Raw genomic sequence first — 26,945 nt, 5'->3', positions numbered from 1 at the left:
TAATTAGTAGTAATTACTATGAAACATAAAAATATTTAACACAATGAAATGACAAAAACCACAATCAGCGCACTCAATCAAATTTGGCAACAATCCGAACAGATTCTAATTACTCTTCATCGCTGTCAAAACGTAATAAAGCGGGTTACGAATAAAAATAAAATTGACTACTTACTTCAAACACAACAGATAACACTCACATTAATATCAATTACGCAGCAATAATTAATATATAATCAACAACCACGGTTAAATGGTTAATAGAAACATTTTTTAGTTTAATAAATAAATATCCCGACGACATTGTTAATATTTATAAATGGTACAACTAAAAAAAATATTGTTGTATCATTTAATTTGTGAATACCAGATTTTAACGACCGGCCATGATGACTGTTATGTTTTCTAAATTATATTAGCACATACTCAAAGTATTCAATATCATGGCCATTTGGAGATGGTGGTTTAGTGGGTAAAGTGTAGAGAGTCAGAAGTTCCGTTGATAAAACAGGATTCCGTTAAGTGCTAGATACATTAAACTTGTCTAATTAGATGAAAAACGTTAATTAAAAATTGGTTTTAATTTCTAGGGTTGTTTAAGTTTATAATCGATAGTTAGAAGCAAATTTTTAAAAATTAACCCAAAAATCCAATTTTTATTGAGAACTGAAGCATAGTTTAAAAATTGGGGAAAACGCATGACATGTGTCATATGTGTTGTATATTGTTAGTACTACACTGGTATCAACATTTTTTATTTCAAGTTGTTTTAATTTTTAACTGGTACGTCGATGTATGATAAATTTACACTTAAATAATTTACAGCCTAACAGGTTACAAAAAAGGCTTAATTGGATTAATTACAACTAATATTCCGGAAATTTTTAATCTCATTTTAGAGATCTGTCTATTTCTCTGTATACCAGGTGATTTCCAGAGCGGTATCAACTTTCGAAACTCAAATGGGAACACATACCGGGAGTTTCTTTTATCGCCCAACACACAAGTTTACTCTTAAAATAATTGAAATTTTATAGTTATTCTTTTTAAAAAATTTGTTTGATTGTTATATTACATTAATAGACAATATTCAAATGTTTTCCTCTTTTAGTATTTTTTAGATATTTATCGACTTAAATGGTAACATATACATTTAATTGAATTTGTTATATGAGAATAATTTGCTGAAAATGTTGACTAGTCGATAACCAGTTTTGTAAACCACTTTTGAATGTATTAAATGTTTTCATTTGAGTTTCAAGAGTTGTTAACGCTCTGAAAAAAGACTAAAAAAGTACATAGCTAGGAATTTCATATTAGGTACAATAACACAAATCATTTTATTAAGAAAAACTATAAAATTGGTGCCTTACGTTAAATGGATAACCCTCTATGTGTTATATTGTGTGCAATAATAATGTTTATTATGCATGACCTAGCGATCGCGTAAGTATAATTATAATTATAAGACAATTAAAATTAGCGAACCTATTCCAAAAACATAAAAAAGGTACGCATTATATTTTGTTTATTGTTAAAAAAAATTCAGATAAAAAAATAATAAAAACAACCTCTACAGCGCGTTATTGTCACGGCTAACGTGGGTAATTAAAATACAGGGTGATAATAAATTTAAATATGCGCGCACAAAACTGTAAAAAGAGACAAACGTCGTCGTCAAAATTTCATTGCGGGACAACAAATTAACGGGGTTTTCCCTAGGGTCAAAAAGAGTGTTTTTATTTTTTTACTCCTCTCTCACTCTCTCGTCCCTTTTCTGGGTTTGCGTTAAGCCATTAAACTCGATTCAGATGCGAAAGGGCGGTTTCGCGCACACGTCGCGCAATTTAATAAACAATATTTATATAAAATATATATGGCACGCAAAAAATAGTAATATTATAATATTTTGACAAATCTCCATTGTGGTTAACCATACTCAAGTGTTTCAGAAGCCGGATTTGCAACACCGATAGATCAATGATTATTATTAACAGCGAATCCCCCTCCCAAATTCACACAACAACAAACAATTGTACATTTTATTTATGTATTTATTCGCCTATCACACAAAAATTCACACTTTACATAATAAAAACGAACTTAATTGCAGGATTTTAACTGTACGCGCGTACAGCAAACGTTAACCCATACAAGCGACAGACACACACACACAGTAGTGAGTATTTATTGTATGCATTAACGCCCCTGCGAGCACATGCAATTCCCACACGGTTGACAGTAAGTTCATGTAGGTGTGTAAACACCAAGGGGTAATTATGTACACGCTTGTTGTGCTCAAAACCTCCAAACGACACTCAAGGATACATACAGTTTGATAAAAGATGTATAATAACAACATTTTAGTTTTTCATTACATAAAACTGTCAAGAGAGCTCGAAACACGATCGAATTAACAAGGAAAAAACCAAAAATTTAAAAGGAAAAAAGGAAAAATTTACATTAATTATTGATTCCAATTCACAATTTTTACATAAATAAGATGAAATTACCTTTTTTTTAATTGTATCGATAATGACAATGGTTTACGAATAATCAAGCAATCTAACGTAGCGTATATAATAATTGATACTCATTAAACCAATGCCACCTCACACAGCAATAATATATTTTAAAATGAACGAATGAAAAATTATAATATTTTATCACAATCGTCACAATATTGTTTTACATAACGGGTTTGCAGCATATTAAATATTTGATGATACAAATGTGTCAATAATATTTCTCAATATTATTGTTAGTTATTTCCAAAAAAAAAAAATTATACTTAGGTATAAGTTATAATATTGTAATTGTCCACTTAAGAAAACAAGCATTCGATTTCTCATTTGCCATAAAGTGTGTGGTTAACTTTAAGTTTAGTGTTAATAGCACGAATTTTTGTTTTTTACTAATTAACATAATTTTTTTATGTAAAGGGTACAACAGTATAGTATAATTTAACATTCAGAATGGTTTTTTTTACGTCACAACTTGCATTTTCATTGTTCAAGGCGAACCTTATTAGTTTAAAAAAGGGTAAAAAAGGGAAAATCTATGTTCTTCTGTTTTAAAAAAGCCATTTACACCTGACTAAACCTGATTGGTAATTACACGGGTTTTTTTTTTTGTTCTACTATATCAGCATAAAGTCCATATACTCGTACAACAAATTAACGCCAGCAAAATATTTATTATTAAAACGATTAGATTTTTTTTATGTCAAATAGTAATCACCAATAAAGTCGTTTCGAAACTGGGATCCACTTGAGAGCTCAATTATTGATTGGAATCCCATCATCAATTATATGTGTATAGATGCGTGCAACGGTGATGAGTACATTGTTTTCCTTTCCAAATCATAAACGAGTTCTTTGTCTGAATTGTGACAAAAAATAAAATGGCCGATTTTCTGTTTACACATGAAAATATGTATTCGCAAGGCGCATACAACAAATTGTGCAACATCTCTCGTTATCTAATAATGATGATGGGGCGCACACACCATAGCCGCCCTCAAACCCCGGAATGCAGTCTACGAATCCATTATTGCATTTTATAAATTGTGTGTTTGTATCATATTTACCAACACACAATCTAAGTTTACATAACTTATTCGAATAATCCTGAAAGGCGTGGGGTTTATCCCGGGTTTGAATTCTAGAATTATATCAATATTGTGTGTGTGTAGCAAGAGGTAACATACATAGCAAGTCTTTTTAAGAAGTCGTTTGTTATTGGCGAAAACAAAATATAATAATATACGCATTAATATTATACACGTTCCTCCGTCCGGTCTATTTTTTATCACGACCTCATTAATGTTTTTATTTTTCATTACAAAACTGAAATGAATATGATAATATTATATATTTTTATCTGTCAAACAATGTTGATAATTGAATTGACTTTTTTTAAAATACAAAAACGACAAATAGCGTTTTAATTTGACGACAAATGGCGTAGGAAGAAAACAACTATTGTAAAAAAAAAAAAAAAAAATTTATAATATGTATATTAATCAAGGTTATCGTTTCTTCAATTTGCGGCGAAAAGCATAAATTAATGATACAGTCTAGTAATATTTTTGTATTATTATATTTTAAAGGAGAATTTTAAATCATTCATGAATCATTGAAAAAACATCGTAACGATGTACTATATATATATATAATATAATTTAATATTATAAGGTTTTTTTGGGCAATAATGACAACCGACACGCGCCCCTGTTGCGCTTTGCGCTTCCTCTCTCCTCGTCCGTCGGCAGTAACCACCACCGTTGCGGTCGCATTTACTCCAACGTTATTGTACTGATATTTTTTATATAAACACACATGTGTATAGAGAACACATAGAAATACAATATAAAAAAAAAAAAAAAAGGCAGTGGGAGTCAATCGTGTACACAATATAACAACCGAAAAACATTGGCATAGGGGACGGGACGTAAATCGTACAACAACTGGGAAGAGGTAGTGGGGACGAGGAGGGGAGGAAAGAGCGAGTGACGTCGTTCCGACTACCCAGTTAGTGGAGGGGTGGGTTTAGTGTATATACGAGAGCGATGCGTGGGTGTCCTCCGCCGCCGCCGTCGCTGCTACTGCTCTATAATGGTGGCGTGCGTTCTCCTCCGTCGCCGGATCAATATTGTGCTTAACCTTCTCTTCTCGTATATTTATCTTCTTCATTTTTTTTTTTTTTTACATCGGCTTTTCCGTTACAGAGTACACACTGCATACGTGGAGAGTTACTTTTTAATATTCTAATAGTGCATACGACAGCGGAGGTGGCAGCTATTATACTCGGAAACATTCGGAGGGATAAAAATAGTAATCGCTCGTGCTATAACTGCTCATATTGATGAACTGCATTGTGTACTGCTGCTCATCGAGGACATTTTTCTCATTTCAGACTCACTGCAGACACAATAGGCCCGACTCTCGTCAACCGAGTAAACAACTAACAAATAGCGGTCACCGTCTACTTTCTAAGTGGAAAAATGCATACTTATACAGTATACTCTCATAGATATAGGGAGAAAGAGCGACAGCGATTGTACAGTGCAAAAAAATCGACCACCGGCAGCTGTCATGCTCGTGTGTATTTACATATTATGTAGTGTGGCAAAACGATACTTTATATGCTACCATATTGAATGAGAAATGTTCAGATTATTACATCACAGCCTAACCCGCATGTATGTTATACTCGAATATGCCATATTTTCGGACCGGAGAAAGGAGAACGCCGACCAAAGAACATACCAACATAATTAATAATGCTTATTCGAGCAACACGTCGAAGTCGTTAAAAAAAATCCAATCATCACAAGTAATAATGTCAGTCGTTACTCTAAATTCCAAAATCAAGAGTCATTGAACTTTAGACAAGATAATAGTAATACAAGTATACGGTGTGAAAACAGCTGTTAATGGTCTACAGGCAACAACAGGCGCACCATAATATAATATGTATTAGTTGTACAGGAAAAATTGTAATCAGCTGTTGGCAATCGTCACGTTTGCCGTCTCTTTCCTAACTCATTTGCCGTAGTAGTCGGTTGTAGCAGAAATAATAGCATAATTATAAAATGACTGTCGTCAGCGCTGAAGATGACAACATTGTTGCCAAAATACGACGTATTCGCTGAGAGTGTATAATTTTTATGGTTAAGGGTTTTTATTATTATTTCATTACATATAATCATAAATGCTTAAGTTTTTTCTAGCATAATTATAATTAAAACGACCATTATAATTTGGAATTTTTTAAATGTTCAAAAATTACAATACACGTCCTAACAAAAAATCGGAAGTACGACTGACATTTTATTGTGTGTTGCGTATGAATCACGACGAAGGTATCTTTCATAAGACAAATCATCACATTTTTTTTTTAATAATTTATAAATAATAACCGTTGTTGATGGTAGTCGCACGCCGATGAGTCATACACGTGGATATGATAAGTCGTGCTATGTTCAGGTTCGTGGTATTATTATCACAAATGTTTTCAACTCGTAAAATAGTGTATATTTTATATGTGTGTAGGTTACTTTTTTACACAAATTCGATTTTTATCGAACGCATAACGCCGAAAAGCTAAAGTAAATATGGAAATCTCTTGATTGAAACAATATTATGTCAAATATAAAATAATTATTTAGGTCAACCGGGTCATGAACGGTTTAAGAAATTCCGACGTTAACGGAAGTTCGTTAATACTATAAACTTTTAAAAAAACTACTACTTAAATAAATAATTCGACCGACTTTCACTCGGCTAAGTTCAAAAAAAAAAGAATAGAAAAAACTTTTAAGAGGCGTTTTTTTTTAACGAAAATCTCCGCTAAAACTGCGGAGACGGTAAAAAAATTAATCTTTTTCCATTAAAAGTCGGTAAACACAAAAGTTTAGCAGAACACGACGTTAAATATTCGTGTTTTTTTCCTTGATGAAATATAATTTTTCAGAAGTATATTTTCGCTCTAAAACGTTTAAATTTCAAAGAAAAAAGATTTTTGCCACTTTTGCGATTACATAACAACGATAAATAATAAATAGTGTACTGAATAACTGACATGTTTACTTTCTTACTCAATTTAACTGCATTGTAGTTTAATATAGCAACTCATTACTAACTATATCGATTAATTGATTACATTTTATTTAAAAAAATTATTTTGTACCTAGGTATGGGTTTATTCTGAGTAAGTTATACAGTTTATAGAAAATATTTGTATCTTCTTCTAGTTTACGGCCTGTCATCGAGGGAGACCACACTGACAAAGCTCGCTTCATTTCTCTCTACCCAAAGCTAATTCCCTCAAATCTATTTGGAGAACAAAATGTACAGCATATTTTTTTTTAAACCGCGTTTTATAAAATAAAAATAGTAATTAAAAAAAAGGATACGCTGATTTTCGGTGGCGCGTTGGAAACGGGTTGTTTTGAATTATCTTTTTTTATCGCTGTACTTAATTTTTCGTTAAAGTCAAAACCAACGCAATAACATAACATTAAATTTATTGTTGTTTTTTTAACTTCAGAGAGAATAGAGAATTAAAAATGCAAGATGCATTTTATGTGTATTTTTATGATTAATTAAAACGATAAAGGTTTTAGTTGCAAGTCGCGTTGTCACTGCTTATACTCTATTACAACCTACCGGATTAAGTGTGAAAAAAAAACGTAATTGATGATATTTTAGCTTGGACGTGAAGCTGAAAAGTTATTTATTTTAATTATAAACTTTTTTGGTGGCTTTCAATATTGTTTTCAAAACAGACGAGATACTATTTGTTATATCGAGCTAAAAATAACGGAATAAATATTATATGCAAATGGTTCTATTAAAATACCATCATAAACAATAGTTTCAACTTTCATTTCGTTAAACAATAACATTATCGCGTTTGATAAAATATTTTTTAAAAAAACGCACAGTTCACGGTCAGTCTATTATACTCAATTCAAATGGACCTATCAGCGTAATTTTTGTATGTGGGTTATTACATAACAAATGATCACATAACTTTATTAATTGAAATCAATTAATTTAATACATAAATTATACAATAATTAACTCACACCATACCGAAAAAATTATAGCGCTATTATACTAATGATTTTCATGCATAATAATAACAATTTTTGTAATAAGTAAAATCTGACAAACCGGGAGACGCGTGTTGAAGGGCAAAATAATACGAGGAAAATAAAATCGAATTGATTTTCTGCGATTCTAAAAGGTCAAAAGTTAATGGACGCCGCTTAGTTATATAACTGTAAACAAAACAATAGTAATATTATATAATAATGAAGACAAATATAATATTTCTTTTCCAAACTTTGATGCTAGTACTTGTATAGACTGAGAACTGTTTAGCGGGTTGATAATTGCGTTTAAATGAATTACACAAGATATTTGTGCAGTCTAAAATATCCTCAAGTTGAAGAGTTTAGAAGACAACGGACGGCGTCACGTGGCAGGAAAAACTATTTTGGTTTTCCATTTTCCGCAAGGATTTAAAATAAACCATGGGCCAAACTCATAAAAGAAAATGCAAGAAAACAACAATTTTCGACTATATAATATTTGGGTTGGTTTTCAATTTTGGCAGGCTAAAAGAAAAACCGCAAGTGTGTACGACAGTTGAAAGTGGAATATTATAATAGTTTGGTCATAAAAAAAAATTGGAGAAAACCCTCTCGACCATAAAACGTAATCATATCCGACACGGACGAACACAATATAGGTGGTCATGTGTTACCTACATGAAATAAATTCATTAAAAATAATAAGCATATCTGAAAATATATGCAAATTAATTTTATTATCTTATTTTGTATCCCAAAAAAAAAAAAATGTTCAAAAGCTTATTGACTTAGATAACTGGTGTTGGTAACTTTTACGTAACCTATTTTCAAAGGGTTTTTACAAAGTTGTGTATTTTATTTTATTTTCACAATGTCCATGTATATTTATATACGGCACCATATGAAAGAATGTTATACAGAAGAATGTTTTCAGGCGACATTTTTAAAAATAATTGACAATATATAAATCCTGCCGTATCTTCCGAATTGTCGACAACATATTACCCAAAAGAATTCCCTCTGAAAAAACACAATTTGTGACATATAGGAATTTCATACGAGCACAACAACAACAACAGAACGGCCGGAACGACACAATGAATAGAGTGAGCGTGACCCCTGGGCTGATGATGTAACGCGAAACAAGTCAACGGTTATAATAAGTATTAATGATATAATATTTTTAAAAAAAAAAACACTTACCACCAGCATCTCCGATGGCTCCAACACGAAGCATTCGTTAGGTCGTCGAGCGCTGCTTCCGGTCCGTTTTCCAAAACTATAAAAAACAAAAAACAAAAGATAAGCACACAACTCATAATTACAATATTAACGACACATATAATAGGTAAGTTTAAGTTATTAACTACTACATGTGCTTGAATTGAATGTCGTATAAATTAAGTTGTTTATGTATTTCTTTTAGCATCCCTAAGATGCCCAAGAGCCGAAACTAGTAGTCTAAATGCCTTTGTAATACTTCTGGTGAGTTGTCACGTATGTTTTATACGTTATTACATAAAAGAGTATTCAATTTGTAAATATTGCATAAAAAATAAAGTTAATAGGGAGGATATATTCCCTATCGTCCCTTGTTTGTTAAATCGTATTAGCGTAGACCTGTAGTGCACCAGCAGAATATACAAAATATTTTTGTCAACGTACAAAAAAAAAAAATGTAAAATTTCCATTTATGTTTTTGTACGCACTTTTAATCGTGACCCGAAAGACAGAAAAGACCACAGAGAGTTGAGGTTGTTGAGCAAAAACAAGTATACAAATAGAATGATATGGCATAAAACGCGTTTACCTGGACCAGTGGAAACGCACCGCAGGTCATATTATACAGAACCAAATTCGGCAGGGATTCCAACTCAATTATGTATATTATATGTCACACATCGGTGTTGTGTACAGCTATGTAAAAAGGACGGCGACGGCTTGGGACGTGCAAAGAGAGAGGATGGACCGTGCCGAGAGGGATTTGAAATACGGCGCATACACGCGGAGCTCTAACTTTTCAGGTCACGGGTACAACACACACAAGTAAACCGTATGGAGAAACTACGGATACACCACCTACCTCTCCTCGGCGACTTCTATAACAGGGTCTCATCACAATTACCACACGGTTCGTCGTAAAACGAAGCCGGGCCAACCGTTTTGTGCGATTGTTTAGTAGATTTTCATAAAATAATAACATCAAAGGCCGAACGAAAAACGAATTTTTAAAAACCTTAAGTGTACTCTTTGTGTGTGTGTGTATTTGTATTTCATTAATCAACGGCCATTAGCCGGTAACGTCCAGCGCGAAGAGAACGGGGTGTGACGCTCGTGAAAAACGACGCAACCCAAAAATAAAACCGTCCGTCAAATACACAGTACACCTTCCTAAGTATACGTGTACCACCCCTTGCTTTCAGTGACTACAATATAGTGTAGAGTGCACTGATATATAAATAGCACACCTAGTAACTTAACCGCAATTACAGTCATCACCTCGGCCGGCCATAAGCAACGCGGGTTTTAAAAATCTTGTAAGCAAATCCAACGGTGTGTAAACCCTAAATCTAAATGTGTCTAAACTCTAACTCTAAATGTGCCTAGACCGTGACGAGAATTCGAAATAGCGCGGTAAAAACACACGGCATACTTGGCCTAAGACAAAAAATTGTTATTGCTTGATATTTTCACGGCATTTTTAAATAAAAAATTAGATCCGAATTATTTAACCGAATCGATTTTTACCCCCTGGAACGTCCCCAAAGGGTAGGAAACTTTATCCGGCTGAGCATCCCGAAAAACAGGATTTGTACTAACGTGTTTACCGTGAACAAAAGTGTTTGAGGAAGTTGGCGAAGCGAACCATATAAACGCGTCAAGCTAACATCCATATTGATTCACGGTAAAATGTTGGGCGAGGGTTTTATCTTTTTTTTTTTTATACAAATTACTAAACCGTTTTTAAGTCGAGCTCAGACGCCGGATAAGAATTTAAAATTTGTTCGGCGGTCGTCTGGCGCGGTTATTCAATAACAAACACAAAAGCGTCACTCGTGCGCGTACATGGTATGTTTTACATAATAGTTTTGAACACGGTAGTTAATATATTTTGTACATACAGCCGTTTAAGTACGGCAACGGTAGTGCACGACCTCGGATGTCATTAATCTTGAAGATGCGGCCCTTGACAGACACTCCGTCGGGCCCAAGAGACATAATTTCTACAAACACCCTCGTGGAAACGGTAACGCGGGTAACTTTTAATCACGGGTATTAGTAAAATACACGGTCACCACCGCCAACACGCAGCAACAGGGTGTTGTTGGTACATTCAGTTTCATACTTACAATATATACAGACAAAGTTGATTAATGACATCGAACACATAACAGGTGTTCGATGAGAAAGTGATGCACAAATTGTTGACTGGGGCGGTACGACTGTGTCTGGGACTTGGCAACGGCGACGATGACCAAAACCCACCCAAGCAACAAAATACGTAACTTAGTAGTGGTGCTTTTTAAACAGAGTTGGTTATAATTTGTAATGTTAATAAACCCTGTTATTGCTAGTAAAGCATAATAATGCCCTACTGTAATGTTAGACTTCGCTCCGTTATCAGTGAAACCGACGTTAATTATTTGGCCCAACTCCGTAAACAAAACAATAACTAAATTAGATTATCTTTGAAATAATTAAAATCATAATTCACTTATGTAATATCCAGTTTTACTACGGACCGCACGTTAAATCTTTCCTCGATTATGTCTTATCAGTATAATAAACTATGAATGAGAAATAAAAACGGCAAGATGCTTCAATGATAATTAAATACATTTTTTTATCTCTTTAACTCCATCCTAATTATGATTTCTCTCTGAACAAAGTCCATATAGTTTGATATATGCATAAAAAATGAACATTAAAATCTGCAAACGATTCCCCCGATTTGCCCCTCTACAATGTCAAAGAGAAACTGTTAAATGTATAGAAATGGATATACGTTACATTTCAACGAAAACAATTTTATAGTCTGACAAATGAAAATGTCTCACAGCGGTAATATAATACAATATAAAATAGGCAAATTCGCAAAAGAATAAAACGACTTGAAAAAAAAAATATATACACACACACATATATATATATATTTGTTTGATGTAAGATTTATAGCATGAAACTCACAAATAATATAGCACTACTATGGTTTCCAAAGGATCTTGTGGGATACTGTGCGAAACTTACGCATTTTTGTGATTGAAAGTAGCAAGCGTGTTTCTATTAACACAAAGCTAACCTATATACACGTCTTACGTGTTATTTGAAATTCTTAAGTGCTCGAGAGTTAATGGTAATAATTTATCTTAGTCAAAACTCAAAGGCCAAAACACGATTGCAGTTTTCTTGAGAACATCCGTTCTCTTTTAAATAGTTTAAAGTAGTTTTATGGTAGGATGGCAGAAGCTGATATCTCAGTTATTGTCAATTTCGGGGTAATTTTACAAATATATTTTTAAATAGTCGTTTTGCTTTCTTTGTATGTATAATGGTAGGTATTAATTAAATCTATTGTTATACAAATATAATATGTAATTTTGGCCACGATGTTACATGGGTACTCTTGTACTTATGATTGGAACTTTGGAGTAATTATTGCTATTTGTTGCCCCGCCACTTCCGAATGACCGGAGTGTGACAATTCGTTATTACACACTTCAGCCTACAAGTGTCGTCATTAGCCGTCGTGTTGATCGAAAAAAAAACGCGATAGTAATGACCAAGTCATCTATCGGTCGAGTAACGAAAAAAAATTAACTTGACTAAGTGCAATAGTGCAACGTTGTCGTCTATTGTTGTGTATAAACTGTATGCCAAATCCTAACGGAAAATTCGAATAATAGACACATTTAAATAAAGAGGTAAAAAAAATTCAGAAAAATAACATTTAATAATAACCAAATACGATGCCGCGCGGCGATGTTCTCCATAATAATAATGACATTGTTGTAAACGAAAAAGAAGAAAGCCGAGCAAATTCCGCGAAGACACTTAACCGGTGACAATGTATGTACAAAAAAATACATAAGGAATAAATTAATAGCTGTCAAAAAAAGATTTTTCCATACAACGTCGTCCCGAACCTATATAATAATAATATTATTATTATTATTATATATCTATAATATTATGATGGTATTGAGGTCGACGACGCATTTTTTGTACTGACATTATACTGTCAACGCTGGTATCAGACTTCACCATAATTTTATAACCGTAAAAAGTCTTTCATACATTTATATTATTATTACTATTGTTTGACTTATTTATATACCATGATATACTTTATTTAGTATCTAATACGTAACTAACGTTACTTTTTATCTCGGTTTTGCTTATTACTATCGTATTATGTTAATTTTAATCCAATAATGAGTACCGATGATATTATAAAGCTTATTATGGGGAACACTGTAAATATATTTACAATATAATAAATATATATATTTTTTTTAAGCGCGTTGAACGAGACGATTTAAAGTGGAATCCTGATGATGACAAAAAACAAAGCTAGTTTTTTGTTGTTGTTGTTGTAACTCGTACTAACGTCATATGAAATTTGTTTTATAGTCCGGGTTCCTCATTTTGTCAATAAAATGACGAATGTACATTACGAACTCGCCGTCCATTAATATTATGATTGAATTTGATTATTAGGTAGACAGCATGCAAAAAAAATACCACCTACCTGAATATACATGTTAGTCACGTCAGACTAAAGAATAATGACGTTTCAAACATATTTTGATCAATAAAAACAGCGTTTTTAAAATTAAAAACGCGCATAATTTATAAACAGCATGTTTCAAAAGTACCAAATCCAAATGTCTAGAGATGTCGGGACGGATCCCATTAAAAGGGTTATTTTGCCAACACGGAAGGGCTATTGGCCAAAAGGGTGATTTATTATTTGTTGTAAGTTTTACGGTCAAACAGAAACTTAAGTGGTTGCTATTCCTAAAATACCGTGCACTGGCAGACCTCTAACGTTTAGGTGGGACCGATGGTACGAACAAAAGCCACGGCAAAGTAAATAATTTAGGTTTTCTATATTGTATCTGTACATTTAAAATTATATAGGAACGAGAAATAGTGTAACAAAACACGATTGTGTTAACTTAATTTTATCTAGAGTTGCACAAAAAAAAAAAACGACATATTTAACGATGCATTACAATTTAATGGGCCGATCGCGGGTAATATTACTTAGTGTACTTCAATAAATGTTTAACATTTCATTAAACACTTAATGAACGTTCACGCGATCCAGACTTTGGTACCGACTCCGTCGAATAGTTCAGTCGTATAAGTGGGGGTCAATTTTTGTTTCCCCCCCCCCACATTCATCAACCGACTACTGACCAAAACGAGTATCTCCGCTGGGGCGACACGTCGACGGCCAGATACGATGGTGACGTTTTCTCCGTCATAGAATCCGCCCTGATCGCCCTGATCCGCGGTACGACAGCGTCTTTGACTACCGTCGTGTCGCCTACGATTATGGCGAACGGCACTTTGACGGCTGTGGACAGTTGACTCGAAGCGGACGGAGGATCGTCGCCGGCGGCGGCGGCGGCCTGTTGCTGGTGCGGCGGCGTTTTTGGCCGCCTCGTGGAGCGCCGGGGTGAGCCGCCCGTCGGATTGGAAGCGTGTCGACGGTCGTACACCAACAACAAATTGGGGCTGGAGTGTTGTTTTTTGGCCGGACTACTAGCGGAGGCAGCAGTGGCCGCGGTCGTTGACACGGTACCGGCAGATTTGCGATGCTGCAGCTCGGTGAGCACGGGGGCACTCTCGGCGCCCCTTTGTATTTTCGGCAGGACGGACTGTGCAAGCCGAGCACACGCGCTCCGCGACTCCCGCTGCAGATTGACAAGGGTCTGCAGGTACGGCAGACTACCGCCGGTCGTAGTCGACGTGCCGGTGGCTGTGGTGGACGACGCCGTGGTCGTCGCTGCCGGCTTGCGTTCCCGGCTGTTGTGAAACGAATTCCACCGGCGGATCGGTTCCAGGAAGTACTGCCGGGACCGTCGGCACGACGGCCGCGACAGTTCCGGGCTCGATTCGTTTTTCGCTATGCCACCGTTCTTGCAGCATTTCGACGAACGTCTCTTTGCCGACGGTGTGTCGTCTGTGCCGCGCAGCTGATTGGCGATGCGTTTCTCGAGCTGTTTGGAATGCTTTTTCATAGTGACCGGCGCCCATGTGTGTGCGTGCGACCGTTGTGGCTGCGACGCCGGACGGTTATCGCGGCTGCGGGTTTCGACCGACGACAACGGCGGCTGTGGCGGCACTGCGGGGCAGTAAAACTCAACCCCAGCCCCGTGTTGTTATTATTAAGCCGTCGACGCGCTGCGGGCATGCTCAAGCCGCGTGCCGCCCATTGCGTCGGTGCCGGAAAATTGGTAGCCCGACGACCGCAACGGTCTGACTACAGCACGGTCAACAAAAACAACAAAAATCAAACAAACAAAACGGCAACAATATTTAAAATCGACACGAGACAAATAACAATAATAATTTTATGATTTATTTAACAAGATGTTTAAACGATTTGTGTGTACCAATTAGACACAGAGCGAGTGGCACCTCTGGGAGATCACTTGGGCGTGAAAGACGAACGGGAAGAACGTTGGGAGACGAGGAATAATAATAATTATAATTGTCGATACACATTTACACCTTACACTGGTAAGAAAATAAACTGTATATTTCTACGGGTACGTCGACGAATCGATTTATCGAAAGCCGTGTCGAGGAATTCGCACGCAAAATAATAACCCGACGACGTCTGTCAAAAACTGTGTAGAAAACGCCGAGGCGATGATTTACGGCTATAAAATAAAAAACATAATGTCCGCCGGTATAGTTATTTCTTTATAAACGAGGTCGACTTATTTCAATTAAAAAATCCTACTCGTAGACTTGTGGTCAGAGTTAAACAGAACACGAGCGCATTCGTTTGGATTCATTTAACCTAGAAAGTACAAACATTTTAATGTTTTAAACAAATATTTCCAATATATTGAAATTTACAACACGTTTTAAAACATTTTAATTGTTGTGTAATCTGGGATTATACTTAATATTCAAAAGTCCTCCTCTTAGCCCCAGATATAGAGAATTTTAAAACTTTTTAGTAATAATTAATTGTACACATTTTTAAATCCGCCCAATAAACAAGTCTGGGCCTAACCTAACCTAACTATTTAAACTTTAACTACGAAAGTCACTCTTTTTAGCTTGGACGCGATTATATTTAATGACATTCGCCAAAACATATTTTTATATTGGAGATTTTCTACCAATATCTCTCTTAGATACATTGTCAAAATATTGTCCATTTTTTTTTTTTGTGTTTCACTCAAATGGAAGTTACAAAAAAATAACATTATTGTAAAAATGATAATGAATGTCGTGGACAGGTCTCGGCTCGTATGAAAAAAAAATGGACTTTTCGGTTTGTTAGTTGTTATTACACCATACAACACAGCTGCTGCCGTTATCGTCGATGAGGCCTAGCGGATGTCGGTGACACTGCATATTATTTTAGATTACAACAAAAATAGTAATAATAATAATAATAATAATAATTACTATCCGGTAACGTCATTAGAATACAACAACAATACAGTCATCAGACCAAACGATGTTTTTGCCCGACTTTACCTAGGATATCGTAAACACCTACATTATAATATTATTATATTGTGTTGCTGTTTTTTCATATTATATTCTAAGCCCCAAATACGCGCTGGTGTGTGTGTGTGTGTGTGGGCGTGAGCATATAACATAACGGGCAACGGTCGTCGTCGCTATTATCACACACAAACACAATTCGTTTGACGTAGGTAACCCGTTTAATGTACAAGGCAAAAACAATGTTTGTATATACAAAACGTTCATCGCATCGGTAAGTCTGAAAATGTCACCACGCTGATTTCGTAGCGACGACGGCACGTCAAACAATCATCTGCTGCAATAATAATAAGTTTCGAAATAATCATAATATGCTTTTGACACGCTCTCGGTTTTACTTTTCTCTTATTAACGTTAGGTGTATTATTATAATATTCTCCAAATCGGAATACAATATTTCATTATTATTATTATTATTATTCCACGTACGCCGTCAAAAACGTTTTCATTTCTCTGACTTACCGGCAACAAAACGGGTGAATGGGTGGTGTTATAACTATGTAACGTCTGCTTTGCCCGAAAAGGACTAATACGAGTCGCCGACGTGAGGTAGAAAACAAAATAAACAATTATTAAAACCGTTTCATGAAGGAAAAAACTCTTGTTATTTCGTCTCGTCTTGCCTTGAAAAAAATTAACAAGAAAAGTAAATGAGTACATTCAAATATACAACGTATTTTTACATAATATTCTCACGCGTATGTTTCGACCGACCAACCGAATTCCTATTAGGTATAATAATAAAAATAAAAATACTATTTCACCGACGACAATAACAAAAACGCCGAAAAAAAAAATAAAACGGAAATGTATGCTAAATTATTTTATTAAATTTAATTCGTCTACCTAAACCCCAACATCGCATACTACTTTGTTGCACAACATATACCAGCCTTAAATTAAAAAAATTAAAAAACTTGTTTAAATGAGAACGAATTAATTAGTATTGGTAAAATGTATAAAGTGATGAGAACCAAAAGGGTTCAAGAGACAATTTGTTCAAAACGAGTTTTTTTTTATCATATATATTATTTTGTTTTTTATACCTTCAATATACCTGTGTTATTTATACCTGTGCTTGTCTTACAACTTTTCATTAATTTTTTTAAGGAGATTCTAAAAATTGTATTTTGCTTCTCTATTATTTTATAAAAATAACTTGAACACTTGTTTCTCATTATTTCACACAAAAGTCATAACCTAACCACATACAAATTCAAAGTCAATTACAACCATAAGTTTAGTGTAGTGTATTTTACAAAACAAATCACGTTAGACAGCCTTAAATTTAAAGACCATTTCAGGTTAAAACCACAGAAATAACCTTGAATGGTAAATACAAATATTTTATAATACGCATACAGGCGGGTCGAAGTGGACATAAATGACATAGTCAACACTGACACACCATTACAAGTGCACTGCAGTCATAGAACACATAGAAAAATAAACTTCTGACAATCCAGTGACTAATTTTTAATCATGGTAGCCTAATTCATGCTTTTTTAATATAGAAAAATACTTAATTAAAAAACAAATTCTGAATGTCGACCAGGTTGTTAACTCTAATTAGATATACTTAAAAATACACTCTATTTACCAAAGTAAACTGTATTCCTGAATTATCATAGAAAATGTAGCGCCTAGTTGCTGTTATCGGCCAGACATTAAGTTATCTTATCAATTCGACCGGAATATTATAATAATATTATAGGTTTTGTTTTGTGATGACACGACTGTCGCCGAGTGCAGCAATTTAGAGTGATTCCGTATACACACACATACAAACTATCCAACACTTCTATATGCCGTGTATGGTGCCAGGAAAATTTCCGGACCTCCGTACACCGGAAAACGGCACGTACCCAGCACACATGTCGAGAGGAGAGGCCGACAACGGTGTTCCGTTATAACAATCTACCGCAGCCGCATAGTTTGCAATGGAATTCCGCACCGCGCCGTACTGCACCGCACTACCGTCGGGCATTGCTGCGTTCGACGCGTACGACGTTATCTATAAAGACCGCAGAAATGTATATATTACATATTCTGCGGGGCCCCGCGCCCACCGTGCAATAGTAATAACAAGTCTTTTAGGCATAGTTACTACACTAAGCAAAATATAATAAAATATTATTATAAAAATGTGTTGCTGGGGAATCTGTCGGGCAACAAAACAGAGATCAAAAAAAAAAAAAATATTATAGATGACGAAAGACGGATTTCGTCTTTGGGTAAAATGACCCCGGGAAGAAGTCGATACTTAGATAAATATTGACGTTAATAATAATATCATGTGCAATAGTAAACACAGGGTCGGATTGTGAACTAAAATCAGACCGACAAATAAAACTTCATCCAAGCGACACAACAATATTTGGTTAGAGTTGGATCTCCAAGGAAATAACACTGGTAACCATTATTAAATAATAACTCATTTTCAACAAAAACAAGGTACAATAAACACAAAATATTGTATAATGCGTAAAACAAATCCAAAATAAGCCGATTTTATAGGATCGCGCAACAAGTCATCTTAAAATCAACCTCTAATTGTAAAAGAAACTAATTTTTCGCTATTTTCAAACTTTTGTTTTTGGTTAAACAGAAAAAAAAAATAGTGATTTTGAACATGATATTGTATTTTAAAAAACGTGTCTTAAACAACAGTTTATAATAAGTTTGGTTAGGCTACCGAAAATGCTGTACCCAGACTGGTCACACTCCGCCATAAATGGTAAGCATAAGTGCCTTTTTTCTTTTTTAATTAGAGTTTATCGTATAACAATATATATATGTCTAATGGCTAATAACTTTCTACGCACGCTGAACTTTCTACACATTAATTGGAAGCTAATAAATCAAGTTTTTATAAAAAAAAAATTACATTACAAACATTTTCAAACGTCATTCCTGTAAATTTATATTTAAAAAAAAATGCACTCATTACACCTGTGCTCTATGCCGGAGATATATGTATATTATATTAGTATGAGTGTGTACACGAACGCGCGTTGTGCTCCATATATTATTCTGATGGCAAACAATGCATAATAAGGTTTGCATTATACACACACACAAACGCACGCCGTCCAAATAATGTAACAAAATGTACGTTCGAATAAGAGGAAAACCAACAACAATGCAGCGTTTGCCGGGACGATAATTAATTAATTAATAAAAAGTCTTTAATTATTATTATCATTATGGTCGTGTCGATTGTACTTCATTTAGTATAATATCATACACTAGACGGATTTTTGTCAGAGGGGAAAACTCGGAGAGAAAGGATAAAAACCTGCATTGTGTACATACACGGTTTTAACATTTTAACGATATGGGCTATACACGCGAAAAGTTTTTAATGAGAAAATTGATTGCCCCGGCCTTTTGAGTGTCGCTAACTTTGGAGTATTTTTTACATTCGAATTTCCCAAGAATTTCCCCTACACAACCGCCAAGTCGGCCTCGTGACGTATACAATATGTTCCTGTGATCCGTGTCATCCGTCCAAAAAGATAAAATTTGTATTTAAATTTTAACACAGACAAACGGGTCTCCCGAAGTACTACCTCTTGTCGTTTGGTTATAAAACCGTATACTATTCGCCCCGTTCGGTTATAGTTTATAAACGAACTGGGTCAAGTACAATATATGTATAGCTGCTCCCAGCAACAAAACAAATAAATAATAATTTGCGCGTCGGTTTGCGGTCGGACAAAACTAATTTACTTTCGTCACTATGTGTTTGAAACCTGTCGACAAAAACCAATATAAATCGACCGTCTTTGAGCTTAGGTGTGTATATAACACCTATATATAAATAAACATTGCATGGGTTCGTGCAAAATCCTTAGCACGCCGTTTTACAAACGAAAAATGTTGACATAGTTTTTTTTCGGGAAAACCCGACATTTTTCCACGTGCTGAAAGTCTATGGCTAACGAGAGCAGGTTAAGTTTTACACATAATGCCAACTTGACAAAATTCCTTCTCGAATTATTCGGCACCGAGCCGAAATGCGTTTTAATCGAACAGAGAATCAAGTATTTTCCTCTGGGCGTTGCCCGTTACCACGTTTTGCGAAACACTAATATTATATTATATTAATTAGTGGTCGGCTGTTTGAATATTTACTATCAAACGCGTATATTAAATGGGTTACAATGTTACATAACTAAACCACGTTTATCTTCTTAATTTATCTTTCGCACAAAGTATGTAAACCAACCGAATAAAAAAAACCAAATACCTCGACTAGTTACGACGTTAATAAAAAAAAGTAGTTATTTTACACGGCCAATATGGACTTATTTGGGATTCGAACGGCGGCCGTCGAGAAAGTTAGCAAACATTAAAAACTCAGATTTATGGATTAATTAATTTGAAAAAAAAAAAACAAAGTCACGGACCAAACGGGTTTAGTCACGTTCACAAGGGATTAAAAATAATAAATAAATACAAAAATCGAAAGCATTGCACGCCTAGTAGTGAGTGGTCAACAGGTTCAAATGTTTGGAGATTGTTGACGATACAACGGGAAATCTCACTAACCGGCAATAATATAAAAACACATTAATTATGAATTAAGATAAAGTAAACTGTAAACAGAATGGTGGATTTTTGCGATGAGAAGGCACAATTTCAGTTCAAAAAAAATACAGGCACAACTGGCATCTACATTGAATTTATTTAAATTACGAGTACACCGATTTGTTTGTAAATCTAACTTCAAAATGAAAAAAATATAATGCGACACCTTTTTAAGTAAGCAAATTGAAGTTATTACAAACAGGCACGTATTACGATTTATGGGAGCCAAGTCGGAGTCCCCAGGCTAATGATGTTGACAGTCAGAAATTGTAATACAGTGATTAAAGCCTTAACGTGGTTTTACGATGCTTCTTTTTTTGCAAACAAATACTAATATTATTCGTAGAAGATTCAATCATCGATTGTGAAAAACTGAAAAAGTAATTTTTTCTTACCACCTGTATAATGATTTTTCAATTAAAATCTTTTACTATACCGTTATGTTGATCATGAGAAAAACATTTATTATAGAAAAATAATAAGCATATACGAGCTTCGAAATCGTCTTTAGATTTTTCAGGTATGCATAGATCTCATAAAACCAATATTTACCAAACGTTTGCAGGACTTAAACAGAATAAACCCGTTTTTTTTGTTTTCTATTTAACGTGTTCTTATACATTTTTTTTTTTTTAAGAATCCAATTTAGAGACACGACCCTTTTATTTTGTTGTTTATATCGTGACTTTCCATTATCGGATCTGATTTCTATGTGCTAGCCTACAGCGACCGGGCAAACTGATGAGCGGAGTACCAACACGGTAAAATATGATAACGGCTTGACAATAATACAGCTCTTACCTTCGGTCGCTTGTCCGAAGTGTGACTTCTTCACGTGTCCCGCATACTCGAGTATCTGTATACGCACAAAACGGGTTATCGGGTGGTGGGTTTTGCAATTTGCATCAGAAGATACTGGACGACGAAAATCACAGAGCAAACAAAATCGATTATGTCTACATAAAGAAGGCAACGGAGAACAAACCGTCGGCAAGAAACTTCTCGGGCGCGCCGCATGAAAGTGGATAAAAGGCAAAGGTTCGTCGTTTGGTTGTGAAAATGCGGCGGACGCCGGAGAAACGTACAAAAGGGAAAAAAAAAATAAAGAATTAGCGAAACACCATTATGGCTGATCGCCGGCAAATAGAAACCGTTTATTATTAGAAAGTAGTGGTTTTTGCCGCACACAAAACGAATAATCTTCGACGTTGTCCGGCGGCGGTCGCTTTCGCCGCGAACGTTGTTATAAAATCCTTGTAAACACACACACATGAGTCGGTTCTATCTTGTCCGATACATCAATTGTAATCAGTCAATTCGCGTATACAAAAAAAAAAAAAAAAAAAACGCTCTCTTCCGCATTGCATTTAAAAATAAACGTAACCGCAGAAAGCCAAAGGTGTTCGATTTAGTTGTTTATACATTATCAACAGACGATCTGACTTTTTCCGGAGAAAAAAAAATACGTACACATGTAAAAGGGTGAACGACCAGACCGCCGGAAAGTCTTTTAAAGGTGGTATGCCTATTTATTGATTTCTCTGTAAAAACGCTAACGTTCCAATCGTAGACTCGTGGGAACCGAAAACAACAGTAGTACTATTTATGGTAATTATTTAGAAGCGCAAAATGGAAAAAATTAATCGAATGTATTTCTACGGAGATACCCATTCGTTTTTACAGTATAACTAATATTTTTTTCAAAATATATTAGTTCAAAAACTAAATGCTTGAGAGTCCATTTATCATTTAGTTGCAATTCTCGGTTCCAAAGCTATGTTATTTTCTTTTTAGGCAGTTATTAATTTGTTAAAGCTGTGAAAACGGCTTTCCGTCGAGTAAAACAAATCGATTATCTTTAAGGGTGACTGCGCGATAGCTGACTGACCCGTCGGAGGACATCCGCCAATCAATCGAGCCTTTATCGTTATACACAGCAGTTATTACAATAAACAATTATAACCGAAAAAAAACTCGGTTAGTGGACAATATTAAACATAATAACCCTGCACATACTACCTCGTATCTCGGTACATATAATAATTAATGTTGTGTGTACACGCTCACAGACCGTATAAGCGGATATCCTCTTCTCGCTTCGCATTTGAGGTCATTTGGAGAAAAAAAATCGACTTTTGAAAACGTACCGAGAGGAATATAAAACACACACACACACACATATATACTGAAGCATTTCCGGTCTTTCTTGTAACCATCAGATGCACACGTGTGTGCCGTCTACGGATCTCCGAGCAGGAAAAAACAAAATCCCTCGACCGTAAGTATCTCTCTAATAATAATAATGTTCCCTTTGAGCGGGCCAATACAAATTATACGCTTGTAAAGGCATATTGTACATATTGTGTGTATGGAAGCGAAAGGTATGCGTATAACAGCCGTTGTGGTTATTATGTAAATAAATTAATACCGTGAAATATGCTGGGTTAAGACGGCTGACGATAATATAATATACATCATAATAGTATTATATCCAATCGAGATATCGTATCGAATTGACAGCATTGAGAGAAGACCGAAAGTGGTAAAATAATAATAATCAGAATAATTTCATTCAAACGGTCAAACACACATGGCGACCATTGGTTTCTAAAATGGGACGAGCAATAATAATTGCAAAATTATTCTCTGACGACGATCGATTATTTTTCGGTTGTTTAAATTACTATATTCTCCTTTTTTTTAATTTCAAAACAGACAACGCATAGTTCTCGTACACGTACACTGACGACATAATAATAACATTTCCTTCCACAAGTGTGACTCACCAAACGACAGACACATAACGGACCGGATCGGATAAAGGAAATAAAAAAAAAAAACACGAGAGAGAAGAGTTCGCCGTTAATCGATCACATCATAATCTATTATAGATACGACTGACATTAATATAGGTTTTCAAATAAAGAGAGCACCTCCGCAGTATAAACCGCACGGTATTCTAATATTCAGAAAATGCATTACACTATTACCCGCGTGCACATTTTATTGTATAAATACGTGCTTTTTTTATTTATTCTACTTAACCTTCGGAGCCTAATGAAACCGGTTACATCGAACCGAGGCGATCCGAAATCTGGTTTTCGTGCAGGGCATAAAAGATATCCAACACGCCGAAGCACAAAAAAATACTTGCAAAATTATCCAACCTGAGATTTTCGAACAATAACAATACTAATACACGTGCAGATGTCCAGACAAATGCCCGCCAAATTGGAGCAATACCACCAACAAGTGGTAGGTACTTTGTTGATTTGTTTGGCACACAGCGTTTGGTTTTTGGCTTTTGCACAATTCAATCGCCGTTTCCCATTACGAGTAATAAGTAATTACGGAATATATTAAATGCAATCAAACACAAATATTTACATTCGTCAGTACCGAGATCTTATGTACGTTATATTATCTACAATAATTCGTGTATTTCGTGAAATTGGTAGGCAATGAATCAAAAATATAATATTACCTAACTAGAAAAAACCTGAGCAAACACAATAATGTAATATTAAAAAATACACTCTACAAAAGTGCTCACAACAGACTATAGGCTAGGGTCTACTGAAAAGTATATTTTTATTTGTAATGAAGGACATATTTTAATGTTTTATTAGCTAAATTAATTATTATTATCTAGCCAATTATTGACAACCAGAGAATAGATAACATTATGTATATGACTGTCGATAGTGACAAGAAATATCTCTCTGCCTCACTTCTGGTGACTTTAACGATTAGAATATGTCGTTTTTGAGAAAAAAAACAATCGTGAAAAAAATCTCGATTGGCGAATTTTTCGTTAAATAGTAGTGTCAGTAGATAACATACACACGTGTGTAATATTATACTTACGTATATATATATATATATATATATATATATATATATATATATATATATATATATATACAGGGTGATTCGTTTATCATGAACCACTCAATATCTCATAGGGTTTAATAAGAAATTAAAATATTTTTTTTCGTATTGTTGATGTACAATGTGATCTCAATTTTTCACAATAATTTTTGTTTTTACCCCCCCCCCCAACTTAGTTTTTTTGATAGCAGCTTTTGAAACTTAAATGGTAAGGTATATATTTTATTAACTTTTTAATGTTGAGAATAATGTACTAAAAATGTTGACTGATCGATAACCAGTTTCGGATAACTATTTTTAAAGATATGAGTTTTAAACTTAGGATGGGAGGGGAGGCAAGTGCGGTTGGGAAGTGCGCGCAGATAAAAATAATACTACACTCTTCCTTTCCTCCTACCCTCAACTTGAAACTTCAATAACTTCAATAATAGTTATCAGGCTGAAACGTTTAAGAAAAAATGTCGGGGTTTTTTTTTTACCGGCTAATGTGATAAATCTGAAATAAAAAAAACTATATAAATTTGACGAAATTAAATTATTACCGAAAGTAGGTAATAATAAAATACACTGAAGTTAACATGTAATACTCGTACATTGGCGTAATTTATATGTGGAACTGTTTTTAAAGTTTTTTAAATCTTAAATACCTACAACCGATAGGAGTATTATAAAGTTCTAAGAAAATGTCATAATCAAACGACTGAATTATAATTTATAATAAATACGTATACACTCTACCGGTAACATAAACCAACACACTGCGCACAAAAGACTGTTATCACAAGCGAACGAATAACCTTCCAAGTTTTAAGCTTATTTTGCATGTATATTATACATTTTAATGCTTTCGCGGTAATTTTATGCGAATTGGCGTTTCAAATAAAAGCAACTCGTTTTAACGTTAAAAACACGAACACGAATTAAGTACAACGTTTAACATAATATATATATATATAAAAAACCACTTCATTTTACTAATTGGTCCGGACGGTGGTATGCTACTAACAGTTTAATGACAGCGACGTTCTCAGTGCAAACGAGGCCGCATCAACGCGAACTGATAACAGGCGTTCAAAACGAAAAAAAATATATAAACCTTATCGATTTCTCGTCAGGCTCGCCCAAGTGGTAAGTCGTAAGTTTAACGGCCAAATTTTCAAACGTTCAAAAGCCGCGTGGGCGTACAAACAATATTACAAACAGATACCAAATGACTGACTTTGCGACTAATCCGAATTCCAAGTATTATCTATGAATTATTAACATATAATTCATGTTTTTTTTTTTTTTTTTTTATATAATAACGCCTGTATGAACTTTGTTCGTCGATTATTGGTTAGCCACAACACAATGATATTATTATTATTAAATTCTAATGAAACACGATTGTGTTCGTCAAAAGTGTAGGTACTAAAACAAATAACTGTCTAGTTTGTCCTAGTTAATTTTTATTTTATTTTCATTTTATTTTATTGAAAACAACAATATAACGGGAGGTTACAATAATTAACGGACGCGCGCGTTATCAGTATACTGTATACACGTAATACAAATAATTGTAAACGACTCGCTGGTAATTTGATTCAGACAATACAAAAAAACAAAAAAAAAAAACAGGTACCCAATAGATAGTAAAAATCACATTGTTTCGAGAAAAACGGACTATCAGAGAACATGCCATACGCACTAAAAAAAAAAAATGGTCAACTGATGAAATTTAAAAATAATGTGTATACATATTATTTTGAAAACGTTCGGTCACGCTCTTGTTGTTGTGTGAAACCACTTGGTACGACCAAAAACGTATCGGGCTGTATTTTGATCGCATTGATAAAAACTATTGGACTTACAGCAAGACTGATAAAAATTCGTAGTCTATTCGCTGCTATTGTAATAAAGCTATATAGAGACTCTAGGATCATTATGGGTAGTCACAAGGCATTCAGAAGTACCTACAGCTACAATGCTATGGGGAATATTTCACGTACGCACTAGAAGTAATACAACGCAAGGCGGTCGTGAACACTATTGTCAAGGTATTTCATTATTTTTATTATCATTATTGTAACGTGTAGGATTTCGTCGCCGGGGGCGATAA

The 26,945-nt window shown here is 34.6% G+C and overlaps 1 protein-coding gene across 4 annotated transcripts in view; it reads right to left on the bottom strand.

Annotated features, from left to right (window-relative positions):
- The window catches only part of LOC126839308 (rap guanine nucleotide exchange factor 2), a 64,441-nt gene that overhangs the window by 9,675 nt on the left and 27,821 nt on the right, over positions 1-26,945 (bottom strand). For 2 of the 4 annotated variants that reach the window (XM_050574562.1, XM_050574563.1), the window contains one exon: positions 8,807-8,882. In XM_050574562.1, coding sequence (XP_050430519.1) covers positions 8,807-8,882 — 76 coding nt within the window. Of the gene's footprint in view, positions 1-8,806; positions 8,883-14,026; positions 14,869-21,757; positions 21,957-26,945 lie in introns of those variants that run through there. The other 2 variants (XM_050574564.1, XM_050574561.1) reach the window with 2 other exon arrangements.

Source organism: Adelges cooleyi, unplaced genomic scaffold (assembly GCF_023614345.1).
Source record: "Adelges cooleyi isolate 19-005CV unplaced genomic scaffold, UGA_ACOO_1.1 ACOO_flye_CR_arks_rails_tigmint_CR_PRNA_30, whole genome shotgun sequence".
NCBI lineage: Eukaryota > Metazoa > Arthropoda > Insecta > Hemiptera > Adelgidae > Adelges > Adelges cooleyi.
Note: the sequence above shows the minus strand (reverse complement) of the source record. Positions and strands in the feature narration are given on the sequence as shown.